The 20,243-nt window shown below is 40.9% G+C and overlaps 1 protein-coding gene across 2 annotated transcripts in view; it reads right to left on the reverse strand.

The window, feature by feature from the left end:
- LOC126284798 (DNA topoisomerase 2-binding protein 1-A-like) overlaps positions 1-20,243 on the reverse strand; it is a 290,604-nt gene that overhangs the window by 68,566 nt on the left and 201,795 nt on the right. For both annotated transcript variants that reach the window (XM_049983964.1, XM_049983973.1), the window contains exon 15: positions 10,449-10,663. In XM_049983964.1, the coding sequence (XP_049839921.1) occupies positions 10,449-10,663 (215 nt within the window). The remainder of the gene's footprint in view (positions 1-10,448; positions 10,664-20,243) is intronic.

Consider the following 20,243-nt stretch of genomic DNA (forward strand, 5'->3'; position numbering starts at 1 on the left):
GCTTCCCCCTAAAAACTCTGTCAGAATGCTGTGCACCATCCACATGTATTCCAGTGACATAATTCTGAAAACCCCACTTATTAAAAGCAAGAATTAACAATATTTTGTTAACTGCTTATGGCTGTAAAAACATGCAACGAATAAAAAATAAAATACAACTATTAGAAGTTGAGTTCCAATCTTTGAACTGCACTGTAGTTTGTATTACGGAGCATTGGTGTAGAGACACAGAAATCCAACGTGTAGTATTATCATTGTATGAAAGGGCACACTTTTACTGCAGAACTACTTCAAGGGGTGGAGGATCATGCATTTATATCAGGAAAGGAACACATCTCAAATCAATACATGACCTCAGTACAGTAAGTGAAGACAAACACTTTGAAATAGCAGCTATTGAATTAACAGGGCTTGATATCACCAAGAAATTAATCACTTTGTGTGTGTATAGATCTCCCAGTGATAGTGTGGACAATTTTTTCAACAAATTAACAGAAGTTCTAGATAAAGCCTCAAGTACAAAGGTCAACATAATTCTGTGTGGGGACATTAACATCAACACAAATATTATAAATGAATCCAACAGCACCTTCATAAACATCCTTCACAGTTTTGGCATGTCCCTATTCTTCAATAGTGCAACAAGGGTTACCACAATGACTGCATCAGTAATTGACCATGTGGCCATAAATGTGGACAGGGAAATATGTGATGTAGCTGTAAAAATCTTGGACTATCAGACCATCTCTGTCAAATAACAGTAAAATCAGGCATCGAATCATTCCCTACACTACAAGCCTACAAACGACATCTATCAAACATCAAGGAATGTACAAAGTGTTAGGAAGAAGAAAGTGCTGCTGCTAGGTAGTAGCCATAGGCGAGGTGTAGGCTCTCAGTTACAGGAAAGTTTAGGAGCGGCGTACCAGGTCACCAGTATCTTCAAGCCAAATGCAGAGCTAAGTCATGTGATAAGAGGACCTAGGGTCTTTATGTAAGGACTTTACAAAAGAGGACCATGTAGTGAAAGTGGATGGGGCGGGATACAGTTTGCAGAGTAGGAGGAGACAAGATGTTGTATTTCCAGTAGGTGAAGATAGTATCTGTTGCAATTCCACTGGATGATCATGTGGAGAGAGACCAGGTTACACATAAAGAAGCCAAGAGCAGGTCGCATCACCCAGTCAGTGATCGTCATCGACAAAGATGAGTTGAAATTTTTAAATAAGATGTCAGACTCTGGTTGCTAGGGGGTAGATGACAAAGGTTGCGTTTCATTGGCAGGACACTTAGAAGATGCAACAAGTCCACTAAAGAGACAGCTTACACTACACTCGTTCGTCCTCTGTTAGAATATTGCTGCGCGGTGTGGGATCCTTACCAGGTGGGATTGACGGAGGACATCGAGAGGGTGCAAAGAAGGGCAGCTCGTTTTGTATTATCGCATTATAGGGGAGAGAGTGTGGCAGATATGATACACGAGTTGGGATGGAAGTCATTACAGCATAGACGTTTTTCGTCGCGGCGAGACCTTTTTACGAAATTTCAGTCACCAACTTTCTCTTCCGAATGCGAAAATATTTTGTTGAGCCCAACCTACATAGGTAGGAATGATCATCAAAATAAAATAAGAGAAATCAGAGCTCAAACAGAAAGGTTTAGGTGTTCGTTTTTCCCGCTCGCTGTTCGGGAGTGGAATAGTAGAGAGATAGTATGATTGTGGTTCGATGAACCCTCTGCCAAGCACTTAAATGTGAATTGCAGAGTAGTCATGTAGATGTAGATGACACCTCCAGGGGCAATGGGGGGCCTTGTCTTGGAACTTATGTTTCTTCTTCTTCTTCTTCTCGTTCTCCTCCTCCTCCTCTTTCAGAAGTGGAGGAGGGCGGGGCACTGGCATTGGCACGATATGGAACTGAAAGGGAGCAGGCGACCTTGGAATGTGCAGATGGTGCGTCTCATGGTCAAGTTGTGGCAAGAGGCTTCTGGCCTGGAAGCCCCCATCACCTGCAGGTGCCGAAGAAGGGTGGCACTACTACTGCTGGGGATGGGTAGGTGCTCCCTGATGGGATGTCATGGGAACTTCAGAGGAGGAGGGGAGAGGGAGGGGTGCTGGTGTAACAAAGAAGTAGGAAGGGTAAAGAACGTAACAGAAGCAAACGTTGAAGGTAGCAACACTGGATGGAGTGTCTCATACTTCTGGTGACCCTCAGTATAAGACAAGCAATCCAGGGACTTGCACTCTTGGATCTTCTTTTCTCTCTTGTAAGTCGGGCAATCCGGCTAGCAAGGGAAATGGCAGTCATGACAAATTGACACACACAGATGGCGGAACACATGGGCATAGAGTGGGTGTCCACAGTCACCACACAGAGGGTCCGCCATACAGCGGGAAGACATAAGTCCAAAACGCGAGCACCGAAAGCAGCTCATGGGGTGGGGGGGATTTGGCTTCACGTTACATCTGTAGCACAAAACCTTGACCTCCTCTGGGAGGGTATCCCTCTCGAAAAGCACAATGAAGGTACCAGTATCAGTGTGGTTGTCTTTGCGTCCCTTCTCACACGTCGAAAAAAATGAACGCCGCGTTGTTCCAGATTAGTCTGAAGTTCCTCATCAGACTGCAGGATGAGGTCCCTTTGAAAAATCACTCCCTGGCCCACATTCAGTGGATGGTGAGGAGTAATAGACACTGAGACATTGCCAAGACAACCAAACGAATGAAGAGCTGTGGATTGGACGACGCAAGAACAGGGTGTATAAGTGGACAAGAATAAAAAAAGTTCCCGGGTTTTTCCTGGATTTCCCAGTCAAAAACGCACTTTTCCCCCAACATGAAGATACACTTCCTCCAAGGTGAAATACACACTTTTTCCATGATAAGTGGCAGTATACTTTCCATTGGAGCAGTAAAAATATCAATCCTTGGAATGCTAAAGGTTTTATACATCAACATGGACTTCAGAGAACAAAAAAAATCTGCTGAAAAAAGTTTTGGAAAGATATTTTCCACATGATCTGTTAGAAATATATTTGTTTCAGCAGTTGCCAGAGAGTGCCAAGAAACAGGTGTTACTGCACATGGGCAGCCATGATAACTGGTATTAAGAGATCTTACATTACGTCATAGAAGGAATAGGATACTGCAAGAGCATTGGAATTTCGCAAATCATACTCAAATGCATAACTCGGCTTAGAGTGCACTTTCGTACGTCCAGTTTCACAATGAAGCAGACCCCAACCTGATATTAAATATTTCAGTGCAGTTTTCGGGAGTACCAGTACTGTATTATCTCCTGTTTGGTTCTTTATTATGACATAATGCCATACGGGCCAGAAGATGAAAATGTGCACTTGAAATTCAGTGAACACTTGAAACTATCCAATAGTGTGGAATGAAACACTTCGTTTCTAATGAATGGACTGTCTCTGAGGAAAAGTATAATAAATGCCACGCTTTTTAGCAAATCGACAAAAGTAACTTCATTGTTCTTGCAAGGCCACTTACTGTCAAAAATGTGGAAATAAAATAAAATCAGAAAACTGAAACTAATAACATATTTAGCCTTCAGTAATTGTGTGAATGTATTTTAATTCACTTTATAGCTCCAAACTACAGAAGTCCGTTTTGTTTTCATTTGATGTGAGAAGTGTAAACAAAGAGGAAACAGCAAAATCACTAAATGTAAGCACAGCTTATGTGGAGACTGCCCCTCCCCATTACAACCCAGACTGCTATGTGCATGCGGCAATCTGGTAGCTTGGGCGTGCCAGAAAAATTTTCCAGCTAACATCCGCACTTCAAGTACCTGGAAGTGGCAGATGGTACTGACCATACACAACTCAACTGTGCACGCCCGTGAGCCCGCAGGCAACTGCTAAAACAAACTTAATGAAAACAGATGTGACATCGTGCTCATCGGGAGTAGTTCATTGTTATAAAGTATTTCATAGTCCTCGTCCTAAAGCACATTTTGCTGTTTATCAGTTCATACCAGTCAAAACTACAAAAATTTTACTGAAGTCGAAAGCAATGAAAAATTCACAGGATTCTAAAAAATTCCTGGATTTTTTCAGATGTCCCTTCCTGATGAAAAAATTCCTGGGGTTTTCCTAGATGTCCCGGAGCATATACACCCTGAAGAAGCTCTGATCAACTGGGAGTCTGACCGTGTCTTACTAAGATTTCACCAAACTTGTCCTTGATATTCTCCATAAAAAAAATAATAGCTTTGTAGTGGTGAATGTGTTCCCATCCATCCTAGTACAGATGAGAAAGTGTTTCATCATAAGACGGCAGTCTGGCCCTCCTGTCATGGTGTAGCAAGGGAAGGGAAAGCTGCCCAGTCATATGAAGCAGCATTCAATGATCCTTCACCATTTGAAGAGACTGCTGTTTGAGAACGGCCAGATTTATGCAGCTTGATAAACTTCATGTGCCAAACATCCATCCTGATACCACCTACTCCTATCAGAGCTCTCTCCATGGGCACCACCCAATTGTAGTAAGAGCTGCCTGACACGGCGGCCGTTGCCGGGAGTTCTGGTGTCCCTTGGCATACATGGAGAGGGGACAGCTGAGATATCTGTAGTGCGATCCCTGTGTTGTCAGGGGACTCAGCTAGATGGGTATAACAGCCCCATCACATGGACTGGCTACACATGCTTGTATTCTATCAGGGTGGAAGGGGCTACTGTGGGGAAGGGAGAGCTGAAGGAATGGGGGAGAGGAATCCACACCGTAGATGCTAGGGAGGAAGTTCTTCCCCAAATGGCTCACACTAAAAATATAAAATTTAGAAGTGGAGGTCAAACCTGAAGCGGGGACTTAAACACCAAAAACTATGGAAGAGCAGGAAGAAGGTACAAAATTGCAAGCAATATAGGGAACCAGTGGATAGCCAGGTCGATATAAACCAGAACATCGAGAGACTGTAAGGAGGGGGCAACAGGGAAGGAGCAAGGATAGGGAGAGGGGGCAGGGTGAAGGAAATGCATTGAAGAAGAAGAAGAATGGGCTACAGTAGCTCAGGGCCCTGTGTGTGTGTGCCATGCATGAACTCACGAGAGACCCATGAGCCCCGGGGGGGGTGTTCCTGAAGAGAGACTGGTATGGTACTCCTGCATACTGAGAATGCATGTGATAGTGTGAAAATAAGCCAAATACATGAAAACTGTTGAGATAAGGGATCGCTGAACAGTTCCACTTGCTACAATTCTCTCCATATGTAAACACTTTTCTTTCTTTCTTTCTATTATACATGTAATGCATACATGAAGAGTACATAAAATTGTCAAAGTCTTATTGATGCAGCATTTCACTAAACTTTATTAATCACAGTATAACTTACAGCCTTATTATGATATTGGTATAGATAGCTCATGTAGAAATATTCCTAATTTATGAAACCAGTAACCATGAGCCCGTCAAAATTCAACTTTACATATAACAGTCTGAGTCGAGATTGATACAGCTTATTTAGCTTCTCCCCATTCTCCATTTTCAAGTAAACATTTTATTTTTCTGAAAATTTAATGTTTCAAAAGTTATTTGTATTCAGAATTTTCATGTTGAAGCAATGTTCCCGTCTTAAAATGCAAATTTGCCAAATTATACTGTTATAGTTTCGTAGCCAGAGTTTTTGTATTACCAAAAAGGTGTATTTTTACTAAAATAACATGTTATTTGGGGAAATATCTAAATTATAAGATATAACTTTCTAGAAAATTACTAGCAGGTTTTGAAAATCCTAGTGCACAGAAAATCATAACACAGTACCTCTCATTTTTCTGATTATATAGCTTTTAGTTAACGTAACTTCACCACCAACAGTGCAACCCCTGTAAGCCATCATCTTTGAGACTGGGATATGCGTCAGAATAAAAAAGGGGTTGGATTATCAAAAAGTACAGAAAAATATGGATTTACATTAAAGTAAACAATCTTTCAACTAAAAAATGACTACTCTACATATGTATATCGCTCTCTACAGTGAAAACACTGCAATAAACTGAAGAAAAGCTGTTGTTATTACATACTAGTAAAGAGCAATACTGTATAGCACGCATGTGCTGTACATAAAGTACATATGTACAGTACTGTAAATATTGAAGGTAGCCTATAAATTAATAAGAAATTACTTATGAAGAAAGTCAGTTATACATTTTTATGTAGTAGATGATATTCTGGACTTTGCTGCAGGGTTCCTCCTAAATGTCCATAGGTGTAGTGTAGTTGAGTGCTGCTCTATGTACTGAAGGGCAATACCAAAAGCGTTCTTGACGTCTGTGTTTGAAATCCGAATAGGAGGATCTTCGTCGTTTGTCATCGTCGTCGTCATCGTCTGAGCCCTTGTTCACACTTTCTTCAGTATTTTTTTTTTTCCAAAACAATAATAATCTGGTTGTCACTGAGCTCTTCAATGGTTTCACAGTTGTTTGTCACACTAGGCAATCCACTACTCAACTTCACTGGCCACAACATTCGACTGTACAGTTTGTAGATTCTTAATTATCTGCGTGTCATCGTCTTGCTTACGTTTGATCTAGTCACTTTTGGTCATAACTTCCGATCAACGGTAACACTAAGATTTACGCAGTGTGTCAGGGTTTAGTTCCTCTCATGACTCAGCGACTGTAGGGAAAGCATCTATGACAGTGAGGAATTTCATAGCTTCAAGTTCATTGCAACCTCTTTGGAACTTTTCTAAAATTGAGCTGATGTAGTTTCTGTGATACTGTGTCTTTAGCCATACTATGACTCCCTGAACCATTGCTGGATTTGGTGGAAGAAGGATAGCTTTTGTGTCCCTTTTCACTACATCCTCTTCAGATGGTTGTGATGGTGTGTTATTCAATGACAACTGAGCATAAACAGGGAGCTTTTATTGTTTCAAGGCTTTTTCGACGGACTGAACAAACCCTTCGTTGAACAAACTCTTCATAAAACCAAGACTTAAAGAGACTGCAGTCCATCCATGCAGATTTTTTTATTTCAGTAATAGTCCATCAAGGAAGATAAGTTAGTTTTGTTTTTTGAATGCCGCAAGCTTCTTACATTTGCCAATAACAAACAGGGGAAGCTTGTGTGTGCCATATGTGTTGCTGCAAGGAGCAATAGGTAGCCCAACTTTTTTAAGTTTTGTTCCTGCCATGGTTTCACCTGACGCAGTTGTTTGGCAGCATTTTATAGTTTAGGCCTGCATTGTCTATGTTATAGATTTGGAAAGGTAGCAAGTCCTTTTATTTGACAAGTTCTTGAAATTTCGCAGAAAACTCCTTAGCAGCCTCAGCATTAACTTATACTTGTTCACCAGAAAATTAAACAAGCTTCACACTGTGACTGGTTTTCCAGCAATGATTCCAACCTTTGCTAACTGCGAACTCACTTTTGGCTTCTAGTTTTCTGCGCTAAACTATTGCCTTTTCTTTTATTATGAGCCCAGATATCAGGATTCCTTTCCTTCTTTCTTGGTGAAACCATTTCCATAATGCACTGTCAAGTAGTTCAAGTTTTTAATGTTTTGCGATTCTTAAGAGAGCTTTCACCATTTATCATCACTGTAAATGATTCAATGTCTTTCCGGTTTCTTCTCCAATCTAAACACTGACACCGAGTTCCTTGGCAACTTTTTAAAGTGATTCATAGCCCTGCTAGTTTTTCATTGTTTACCTTTCACTCCAGACATTTTGAAAAAACATACACACAACTGTACACCACACAATGTAAAACAAATATGTACAGTACTGTAACAAATACAGAAGAACAGTGTCATACAACCATCAAGCAGTAAGCACTAAAAACTTCACAGTGCAGTACTGTACAAAAAACACTGACAGTGACAAATGATATGAGAGATGACAGAGCATTAAAAGGGACAAGTGATAACAACACTAAACCTGTAAACAAAAATACAGTACATAACAATGGCATGACGTGTAATGAGCCATGATAAAAAGTCACAGATAGTTCGGCTCAAGCACAGTCTGATCAACCTGAGTGACATACCAGCCAAAAGTGGACAAGAGAGGTTCTCCTTTATTTTATTTTTGATCACTTTTACTTTTTCTGTTTTTTGTACTAATATCAAAAGTTTAACAGCACAATATCTTACCATTTTGTTGTTTTAATACTAAGCATCATGCACAAAACCTCTGTCAGTCTGTAACTAGTATAACTAGTCATCAATAAGTAGAAACTGTGTGTTCAGTATCCCTTATTTCGTTGTCAGTTGCTACCCATTACTCATCGTGCAAACATCTACATTAACTAGTGTTTGCTGCTTAAGAAATAGTGTGAACATTGTGAAAACAATCATGTTTTGTTAAGCTTACCAGTTTATGTTGTGAAATATCTTAATACATTATAAAACAAACAATGGAAATGGCTTTCCTTCCGTCCCACAACCCTGTGATGTTTTCATTTGTTACTTTTCTCTATAGTATTATTCTTCTCAGTGTCCGTTCTTTCCTGTGTTATTTGACTGCCTTCTACACCACATCTACTGCCAAAGCTAAATTGGTAATACATTACAACCAAGTTAATCATCAAAACTGAATAACTGTTTATAATGCAAATAATAACAGGAGGAAGCTCAGACAAAATAATATACAGGTGACTGTGAGGTTACAGACAGCTTGGTAATGGTTCAGTAAGGGGGGGAAAAAAAAGAGACTGAAGGAGGTATAAGTCCTACACCTTGACTACTATCCATAACCTTTATGGATGAGATGATGGCAGGAGTGGCATCTCAAACAGGAGCAATATGAAAGCAATGGTGTTAGCAGGTGTCTTAATGGTCTGGGGAAATGAAAGACTAAATGTATAGGAGAAAATGGTGGAACTGTATGGATTGGAGTTTAATGCAAAGCAGGGTGAAATGATGGTGACAACGAGAAATGAGCCGAGATTAGAAATGTATAGAAGTATTTAGAGAACAAGTACTGAAGAAATTGGAAAGTTTCAAGCACATGGAAGCATAATAGAAGACAGAGGAAGGAATGATAAGGGAGATTAGTGAAGGTATTGCTGCACAGCGTAATAAGCAAAGACATACAACCAAAAAGCATGGAAGTGTTATACTGAGAATAGTATTGCTCAGATACTCATGGATGCATAAAAATGTGAGTAATGAAGAAGAAAAGGTATACAAGCTAGATAAGTGCAAGGCGTAAAATTTCAAAGAAGCAGAATAATACTACTAGAATGGAGAGATTAAGGAATGAGATAACAACAGAAGTAGTGAAAGAGAAACATATGCAAGAGACCACAGAAGTAGTGAAAGAGAAACATATGCAAGAGACATGGTTAAGAATGTAGTCGGCATGATACTGAGAGTGGCAAACAAAATAACAGGAGGCAAAAGACCTGGAGTAACACAGTAACTGACGGAGCCCAGCAGCGAAGCACAGTGTGATGAAGAAAGGAGAAGACTGGGGCAGACTGATAGAGATAAATGTGGTGGTCCAGGTAAAGATGTGGATGCTTATGTTTGAAACAGACCCAGCTAGGGGCTAGAGACTGTAGACGATGTGATGACGATGATGATTATTATTATTATTATTATTATTATTATTATTATTATTATTATTATTATGAACTAGAAAGAAATAAAATTTTAAAATCCCATAAGAAGAGGAAGTGGTCATAAAACTAGAAATAAATACAGACAGTCAAAATGAAACAATACTGAAGTAAAGACAACTGTTCACAGAGCATTAACACTCCAAAATATAACACCAGCATCGAAGGCATCTAGTACTTTGCAGTAAGAATCTTATTTTGATTCACAGGCTAACTGCAGCAATAATGAAGTTAGATATAGTAGTGGAAGAGATTAAGAAAGAAGTTTGAAATGGAAGTGTTTGAATGTATCACTATACCTAACTGTGAAAGTATTTGGAACTGTTTGCCATTCCTCTGACTACTCTGTTGATGAGACTAGCATACTTGTGCTCCACGAGTGGTATTATTTTGGTTTTTGTTTTGTCCTTAAAGCACTTAAGGTGTAAGAGTTTCCCCACCTGTATTCTCATTAATTTTTACACCAGTCAGAATTTATTTTCAAGTAACTTTTAAACAAAAATTAAAACCATGTACCAGACTGGAACTCAAAATCAAGAATCTTTGCCTTTCTTCTGCAAATGCTAACTGAACTTTCCAGGTAGGTCATGCCTGGACCGATTAGCCAGTACAGCATATGCCTGTGAAAGGCAAATGATACAAGTTCAAGTCCTTGTCCAGTACAGATTTAAAGTACTAGGAAATTTCAAATCAGCACACACTCTGCAACAGAGAAAATTAATTCGGAAGACTAAAGCTGTCTCTGCTAAAACTTTTGTTAATGCTTTGCTAATTTATGTAAGTGTCACCACCTATACACTATTTTACCGAGAAAAAAAAGAAAGAAAGAAAGAAAGAAAGAAGAGAGAGAGTGAATTCTTTTTACCTCTAGGGGAGCTTGGTTCTTTAACAAGGTAAGGCTCTTCATTAACACATCTCCCCTCACGTGCACAAGCCAGCAACCACCTATGGTTCACTGCAGGAACACTCCATTTTAAAGCTGCCAAATATTTTTTGCTGCCAGGCTCTGGACAGATAAGATGTGTTGATGCAATAGCACCCTTCTCTGGGTTATTTACTCTTGCAAAAGTCTCTTGTGTTCTGTGAACAGGAAAGAATTGGCACAAATATTTTACACGTCGAACGGAAATTAAGCTTATAGTGTCGCACAATACTTGAACAAATTGTGAGCAGTTTTTTCATGAGTCCATTGAACATACATAGAATAACACTGAGGGCAAACTTCTATCAAAAGCAAAATTTCATGAACGGCTGACTGTACCCACTGATGTTGCGTTTGACGTCTATTTCTACTTCTCCTAAATTTAGGGCTACAATCATGCAATATTATAATTTTTCTTAGGCACTAGAATAAATGATTTAATATAGAATCATATTTATTTAATATAATGGTAATTAATTTACCTAATATAGAACCAGACTGCAGTCTTAAAGAGGAGAAGGGCATGAAAGGGAGATATTATTTGAAAAGGAACTGAGAAAATGTTCTAGCCTACCCCATTGCAAATCCATTTGTACATACAGGGCAATCCAGAACTACGGCAAAAAAATGTCATAGGTTTTTCAGGGATATTTTCTGAGTATTTTGTTACTAATTACATGTGATATCCAGTGCCTCATTACATAGTGATAACGTAATTATGATTTATTCAGCTTAGCTGCCAGAATTATCTTTGTTTCTGTGAAAATGCTTTCAACATAGTGAAAAAGCTTGTGATACGCTATCACCAAAATGTGATAACAGAAAGGATCCAGTTATTTATGGATACCTGTGTACGCGTGCGAAACTACTTTGATGTGGTTGCCATAGGTGAGATAGCATCATCGTGCTACTTTTTGACTGCTTACAGTGAATCCATAGACATGATGCCTATTGGCCAATTCTTCACCAGTAGCCTATCTGCACGTGTGTATCACTGTTAATGCACAACTAACATTGCTGGAAAAACAAACCTGGGACAGGACTCAGCAGTACAGAATATAGGACTGAGCAGTACTGAATACCAGTTTTAGCACAACAAGATAAGAAGGGCATTACTGTTGTCAACAGCAAGTACTGTGAGCAAATAGAACAAATTTGTTTCCAAACAATACATACAGCACATACCATCAACATTTGCACTTTTATGCAATGCCAATACAAGATGTAAGAAAGCAAACAAAACAATTACCCTCAAACCAATTCAGAAGGGGTTGCTAGATTTTTTGCTAGTAGGTATAAACAACATGCAAGTATTATGGAGATGCTTCAGGAATTCAAATGGGAAAGCCTGAAGGGCAGGCAACATTCTTTTCAAAGAACAATACTGGGAAAATTTGGAGAACCAGCATTTGATGCTGACTTCAGAATGATTCTACTGCTGCCAATGTATATTTCGTGTAAGGACCATGAAGATAAGATATGATAAATCAGGGCTCATATGGAAGTATGCAGACATTCGCTTTTAACTCACTCTATTTGTAAGTTTAATAGGAAAGGAAGGTACCTTTCATTGTGTACCGTTTAGTGGCTTGCGGAGTTTATATGTGTATATAGGTGTAGATGTCGAAGTACCTACAGTCCCTTATGCCAAAATAATCTGTAAATATTCCTTAATAACCTCCAAAATTTTGTTGCTGGAGTTCTGGTCCACCCTGTATAATGAGCAAGCAGGAAAGGAAATCAAGGCCAAGGTTGGAAATGGGACATCCATTAAACAGATGATGGCTCTTCTTTTAATTTATATCCCCCCCACTCCCGTGAGGAGCAGGTAGACGTATGTGCCACTTTTGGATATGCTGAATCAGAATTTTAGGAGCTTTACTTGTAGATCAGACAGAACATGGCAGGTGTGAATCATTGGCAATCTTCAGTCGAAGTACCAGACATAGCTACGTCTACAATTATCTTATGAAGATCCAACTGTTGAATCTCCCAGTGTGGACGTCCAGAAGCACATTATGAGACACCCTGTTCTTTTTTTAATAAACAGTCTGCATTTATTTGTTGTCTTCTTATTTCAGCGTTTTGCTTACATCATTGAACATGATTGGAATGAGAAGCCCTGCACTTGCGTTTGTGTGTGTACATCAGTGGTCAGGCACTACCTTTTCATATACTGTGGAGAAACAAATAAATCTACCGTATTTACTCGAATCTAAGCTGCACCTGAAAAAGGAGACTCGAAATCAAGGGAAAAAAAATTTCCCGAATCTAAGCTGCACCTGAAATTTGAGACTTGAAATTCAAGGGGAGAGAAAAATTATAGGCAGCACCTCCAAATCGAAACAAAGTTGGTCCATTGTAATATGAGACACAATTTAGGTCGAATGAATGACGATACAGCTACAGTAGTTTGGTTCGAGTCGTAAGCTTAGCAGTTAAGCTTTACCAGGTAGCCATTGCTATGCGTCATGCACTCCGTCCGTATTTATACAGGTACCCTTTCTTTTCCACGTGCTGTGTCTGGTTTCAATTGATTGCTTATTTTTATTTGATCTGATAAGCGAAGTTTTCTTTGTTATAGGTGTTTACGTCACTCTAAGCTGAAAATGCATTACTGTACGGTGTCATGCATTGTTTGTCGCATTCTGATAGTGCGTGTTTACGGCCTGTCGCCGCACGCGGCATGGCTTGCTTTTGTGCGCGATACCGCAGCTTACAAAAAAAAAAAAAAGGCAAGAAACTGCTATTTGTTGTTACTTACACTGCTGCTTTTAATGATCAACAAGAACCAAATAATAGACTGCGTATGATAGAAGATGTTCTGAACGAGAGTTTAGCGAAAAGTTTTCTCCGTTTGAAAATCTTTGCAGGCGTCTCTTTAGTACATTACATTCTACACAGAAATTAGAGTCACCTTAGATTTAAAAATCTGGTCAATTGCCATGCTTCTTTTCTGACTGGGTCACTATTAAGCATAAGAATAATATGAACATAAACATGACATGATATGTATATTCTTCCACGTTTGCTGTTGTCACACACTAAATTCGTAGTTTATTAGGCAGATAGGATTTAAATGAGATAGCAGCTAACATGAAACAATACATGGCAAAATGTTTATATGCGTATTATTCTTAAGGTGATGAGAATACTGCATGTGATTCACAATTTATATAAGTTCCTATTAGCAACCATCTCTTCTCACAGATAGGAAAAAATTCAGAACACAGAGTTGGCCATATTGACAAACATCCCAAACAGTCTTGCCAGTCGGATTTTCGTAGTACATTGAAATGCTGCTACATTCGAAGATGAACAATATGGAATTTGTATTTACTTCGTTGGATAATGTATGAAAATGTAGTGGTCGAAAATCGAGGCAGAGAAAATAGCTCGTCTTCCACTTTTTTAAAAAAAATTATTTACTGACGCAGAAGTTTTGGCGCCAGTATTTATCTTTGTGACTACAAAGCATGCCTGTGTAGCGCTACATATATTCGAAGGCAGAAGTAAGTTGTGGCGGCACCCACCAGCTTTTTTCAGGATTTCTGCTTGCTTTGCACTCGATTCTAAACCGCAAACGGTTTTTTAGATTACAAAAACCGGAAAAAAGATTCGAGTAAATACGGTAATTGCTGTTAAAAAGAAAAACAATTATTCCATATTTATTGAACTAGCAAAATTTAAATTTTTTTACTTTCACATTTTGAGCAATATAAAGTCAATGAGAGTTATTTATTCACTTCTGCTTCTTGTGTTTCTCATGCTTTCCTGTATCTTACACCTTTTTGGGTCAGTCTGCTGAAAAGTATAAAAATAGGGTTTTTCTGTAATTATTTTACTGCAGCAAAAAAGTTATTTCTTTGTGATCAGGAAGCTAATGTTTTGTGTGGCCTCAGGCATTTACAGGCTTCTCCTGAAACACCTTATTTCTCTGTCAACAGGCAGTGGATTTTCACTATTTATTATATTCCAGGTCTGCGACATGAAAATTGTTTCAGATTTATGAAGTGATTATTATAGTGTTTTCAATGCTGATTTCAGAAAAAAATTGTGAGAAACTTCCATCATGTACAGTTATTTCACAAACTGCTTGTCTAGTTTTAGCTTTTTTTTATATTTCAGCACTCTAGTGAGTTTGAATTTTGGTTTTTAGGATCTCCATAAACTGTTATTTAGCCATTTTTATACTAGATATATATAAAATAAAGAGTAATTAGGAGAGACCAGCAGTATTTTTCATGTCAGTGCCTGCCTGTCACTCTGCCCCTTCCCCTGCCAAATACCAAGCAGTGAGCTTCTGCTACTGTCCTTCAGTTCACAGTATCTCTTCACTCTGTGCTGTTCATGTGTTGTTGTTACTAGTGCTTCAAAGTTGTGACTGTTTTCTTGTGTTGTGAAGTTGTTTTATGGACAATGGCTACCAGGGGATGTATAAACCCGCCTGATTGCTTCTGCTACATTTGTGGTAACTATCCATTGAAAAGCAACAAAGAAACATTTCCGATTTTGTTGAAAAAGTATATTTCAGCTATTTTGGTATAAAGTTGGGCAATCAAGATAAGCCTTGGGCCCCACACAAAGTTTGTTCAGTGTGTGTTTAAGAACTGAGACAATGGTTTCAAAGTAAAAAGCAATCCTTACACTTTGGAATACCAATGGTTTGGAGGGAGCCCAATAATCATAGTCATGACTGCTATTTTTGTTCTTGCGACTTACGAGGTATCAATTTGAAAAACGAAAAGTATATGTCTTACCCTAACATTCGATCAGCCATTAACCCTGTTTCTCGTGTACCTGAAGTACCAATACCCTCTCCTCCAGATTCTTTAGATGATACAGATGATCAATTGTCTCAGTAAGGTGATAGTGAAGAAGACAGAGACTGCTACAATCCTGGCCCAACCGATCCCATTCCATTCTCACAATCTGAACTGAACGATTTAGTTAGAGACCAAAGCCTTTCAAAAGAATCGGCAGAGGTTCTAGAATCTAGATTGAAAGATAAACATACGTTGGCTTTGGGTACATCCTTTTCTTGGTATTGATCGAGGGTAAAGGAGTTTGAATCTTTCTTCTCTCAAGAATATGACCTGGTGTTTTGCAGTGATGTTCCAGGACTTATGGCATGTTTCAAAATATAATATGCTACTGATGAGTGGAGGCTTTTTACTGATTCTTCAAAAAGAATCAGTACAGGATACAAGGTGCTGTGGGTACTGTGACAGAACACATGTTGTTACGAAACACCTGGCGGGAACTGGAATACCGCCTCGACATCCTCCAAGCTACGAAGGGAGCACACTCTGAGGTTTACTAACGTAAGTGGTCTTAAAAAAACTAGTAACACTAACCTATGTAAAGGCATCAAATGTACATTACATTATGACAAACAGTTATTCTGTAATAAATTGTTATAATCTGGACAAGACTTTGTGCTCACCCTGTATGACACCATCACCCATTGTCAGATCACATATGCTGAAAGTTATTCCAACAATGATGATTTCCAGTGAAATGCATCACACTGTGAAACTGTTACGGTGAAACAGTTTTCACCTGCTGTTACATAATTACTAAAGAACTACTGACGGATTTTAAGGCTACATCTATAACTTTTGGAATTTGACTTCCTGCTTAGAAATTAAAAAAATACGTGTTGCGGTGCTTCTGGAAATTCAGAGCCTAAGGGAATGCAACAGGGGATGAAAATTTTTAAAAAGATATGTCATTACATTAAAAAAAAATTTAAAGCTAAATTTATGAAAACTGGTACTTCACTTCTCAGTTACATATAAAGAAATATCTGTTAGGTTGGTTGGTTTAAAAGAGGGGGAAAAGGATCTAACTACAAGGTCATCGGTCCCTCGCTTCTAATAAAACATTGCCACATATGTGGAACAGACGAGACATAACACAAAATGGAAAGAAAGGAAAGACCGCAAGAACAAAGGAAAGGCAATTAACACTAAAAGGAACAAAAGAGGACAAGAAAATAACAGAGAGATGCAAGAAACAGTTAGAAGAGAGTAAAACAAGGAAGCAGATTACAGTGGCTGGCCGATTACGAAATTAAAAAGGAAAAGCCAGCCACCCTGCAACACACTAAAACCCCTACCCTAAAAGATGAAGTTGCTGGGCAGCCAAAGAAGGACAGAGCAGAAGAATATGGGCCACCATCAACTGGCCGCACTGACACCCAGGTGGGTCTTCGTGGGGCAGGAGGTAGCTGTGGGTCACCCAGGCACGGCCAATGCGGAGCCGGCACAGAACCATGGAGTCCCTGCGAAAGGCCCTAATCGAGGACTTCAACACATTCGTGGTCCCCTTAATGGCTCACAATTTGTTGTGCATGCTGAGATTTTGCCATTCTGTCTCCCAAAGCTGAAAAACCTTGCAGTGTAATAATGAACACAGGTCAGTTGCAGGGATGCCCATCTCCAGAAGTGGTTTCCATGTTGCCTGTTTGGCCAGCTTGTCAGCAAGTTCATTTCCTGGGATTCCGATGTGACCAGCGGGTCCAGACAAACACCAATGAACAACTGGACCATTCCAGGCCATAGATGGACTCCAGGATGGATGCTACCAAAGGATGACATGGGTAGCACTCGTCAATACTTTTCAGACTACTCAAGGAGTCAGTACACAAAAGAAAAGACTCCCCAGGACAAGAACAGATATACTGAAGTGCACGAGAAATGGCCACCAGTTCTGCAGTGAATACACTGCAGCCATCGGGTAAGGAATGCTGTTCAATATGTCCGCCGCGAACGTAGGCAAAGCCAATGTGAACATCAGCCATCGAGTCGTCGCTGTAAACTACTTCAGAGCCCCAGAACACGTCAAAAATCGAGAGGCAGTGACAGCGGAGAGCTGTAGGGTTAACAGAGTCCTTAGGGCCTCGTGAAAGGTCCAGACGAAGCTTCGGCCGAGGTGTACGTAAACGAACTGCAAGTAAAGGTGGTAAAGGGGGACTCCAGTTCAGAGAGAAGGGACTGCACGTGAACCGCAATCGTTAGCCCCGACCTGGGCTAGCCTATGAGGGGGATGGACTGCTGGGGGTGGGAAAAGGAGAAAATAATTCAGATGATCAGGAGAACTACAAATGTGTGCTGTGTAACTGGCAAGCAGTTGTGCACGTCTGATCTGCAATGGAGGGACCCCAGCCTCCACCAGTACCCTGGTCAAGGGACATGTCCTAAAAGCTCCTTTCACTAGTCAAACACAGCAGTGGTGCACAGGGTTGAGTAAATGCAAAGCTGAGGGCACTGCCGAATCATAAACCACACTCCTCCCATAATCAATTTGTGATTGGAGAAGGGCTCTGTAGAGCCGCAGCAGCGTAGAGCGATATGCACCCCAATTGGTGTTGCTCAGGGAACAGAGAGCACTGAGGTGCCACCAGCACTTCTGCTTAAGCTGATGAAGATGAGAAAACCACGTCAATCGAGCATCGAAAACCAGTCCTAAGAATCGATGTGTCTCCACTACAGTGAGTGGATCGTCATGGAGGTAAAGTTCTGGGCTCTGGATGAACGGTACGATGCCAACAGAAGTGCATGACACACGAATTTGCGGCTGGAAACTACAAGCTGTGGCCTAGAACCCATGACTGCGCCTTCTGGATGGCTCCCTGTAGGCGACACCCATCAGCAGCAGTACTGAAGCAGCAGTACGAAATGCAGAAGTCGTCTGCATACAGAGAAGGTGAGACGGTGGGCCCAACAGCTGCTGCTAGACCGTTAATGGCCACTAAAAATAGAGAGACACTCAATACAGAGACTTGCAGGACTCCATTCTCTCCTGGTTATGGAGGTAACTATGGGAGGCACCAACTTGGACACGAAAAGTATGGAGCGACAAGAAGCTTTGGATAAAATCAGGAGCGGGCCCCGGAGACCCCACTCATACAATGTGGCAAGTATATGATGTCACTAGGTTGTGTCATGCTGTACTTAAGTCAAAAAATATGGCAACTAGTTGTTGCCGTACAGGAAAGGCTGTTCCGATGGCAGACTCAGGGAAACAAGATTATCAGTGGTAGAGCGACCCTTACGGAAGCCACCCTGGCATGGAACCACTAGGCCACATGATTCCAGAACCCAACCCAACCGCCAACATACCACACGTTCCAGCAGCTTACAAAGAATGTTGGTGAGGTTGATGGGCCAATAGCTATCCACATCAAACGGATTTTTACCGGGTTTGAGCATCAGAATGATGGTGTTCTCCCGCAATTGCGATGGAAAGACACCATCGCAACAGAACTGATTGAAGACGATGGGCGATGTTGCTTGTAGTCAGATGAGAGTTATTTAATCATCTGGCTGTGGATCCGCGATGAGGCCAGGAGCTGTGTTGGAGCAATGTGCTAGGGCACTGATGAGCTCCTGCTCTGTAAATGGGGCGTTATAGGATTCATTGTGTCATGTAGCGAATGAGAGGACATTCCCTTTCAGCCTTCATTTGAGAGTGAGAAAGGATGGGGGGGGGGTAATTTTCCGACACAGAGGCTTGAGCAAAGTGCTCGACAATCGCGTTTGCATTGGTAGATAACACGGCGTTTATGGTAACACCAGGAACACCTGTTGGGGTCTGGTACCTAAAAAGATGTCTGATATTTGCCCAAACTTGGGAAGGTGACGTATGGCACACAGTGGTCGAGATGCATCTCTCCCAACACTCCGACTTCCATCGTTTAACGAGTTGGCGAAAGCGGGCACGGAGCCATTTAAAGACTATGAGGTGCTCCAGGGAAGGGTGCTGCTTATGCCACTGCAGAGCTCGCCAACGCTCCTTAATTGCTTCAGCGACTTCTGGTGACAACCAAGGGACGGCCTTATGTCTCGGGCACCATAAAGAGTGAGGGATCGCATTTTCTGCCGCAGAAATAATTGTTGTAGTCACCTGCTCAACCATCACATTGATGTTAACCGTGTGGGGGAGATTCAATGGTGACAGCAAAGGTGAAAGTTTCCCAGTCCGCCTTGTTTAAAGGCCATCTGGGCAGGCATCTGTGGGCCTGACACTGGGGCAGTGACAGGAAGATGGAGAAGTAGTCACTACAACACAGGTCATCATGCACTCTGAAGTGGATACATGGGGGAAGTCCTGGGCTGCAAATTGATAAATCAGTGGCCGAGTAACTACATCAAGCCACACTGAAATGTGTGGCGGCCGCAGTATTTGAGAGGCACAGGTCGAACTGAGACAGTAAAGTTTCGACATCTCTGCCTCGGCCAGTAAGCACAGTGCCACCCCACAAGGGGTTATGGGCGTTGAAATCTCTGAAAAGTAGGGAAGGTTTAGGGAGTTGATCAGTCAGTGCAGCCAATACATTCAGGGGTACTGCATCATCTGCGGGAAGATATATACTGCAGACAGTTACTTCCTGCATCATCCTTATTTTGACAGCCACAGCTTCAAGAGATGTTCGAAGGGGCACAGGTTCACTACAGAATGAGTTTAGGATATATAAGCAAACTCTACCTGACACTCGATTATAGTTGCTATGGTCCCTGTAATATCCCATATAGCCATGGAGGGCAGGGGTCCGCATTGCCAGGAACCAGGTTTCCTGGAGGGCAATCCAGATAGCAGGTGTAAAGCTTAACAGTTGCTATAGCTCAGACAGGCGGTGGGAAAAACCGCCGCAAGGACGTCATTGTGAGACTGGTAACGCATGGAATATTCAATGATGTAGTTTACGCCTCAGGGTTACCTGCTACCACCGAC

The sequence above is a fragment of the Schistocerca gregaria genome, chromosome 1 (assembly GCF_023897955.1).
Source record: "Schistocerca gregaria isolate iqSchGreg1 chromosome 1, iqSchGreg1.2, whole genome shotgun sequence".
Taxonomy (NCBI): domain Eukaryota; kingdom Metazoa; phylum Arthropoda; class Insecta; order Orthoptera; family Acrididae; genus Schistocerca; species Schistocerca gregaria.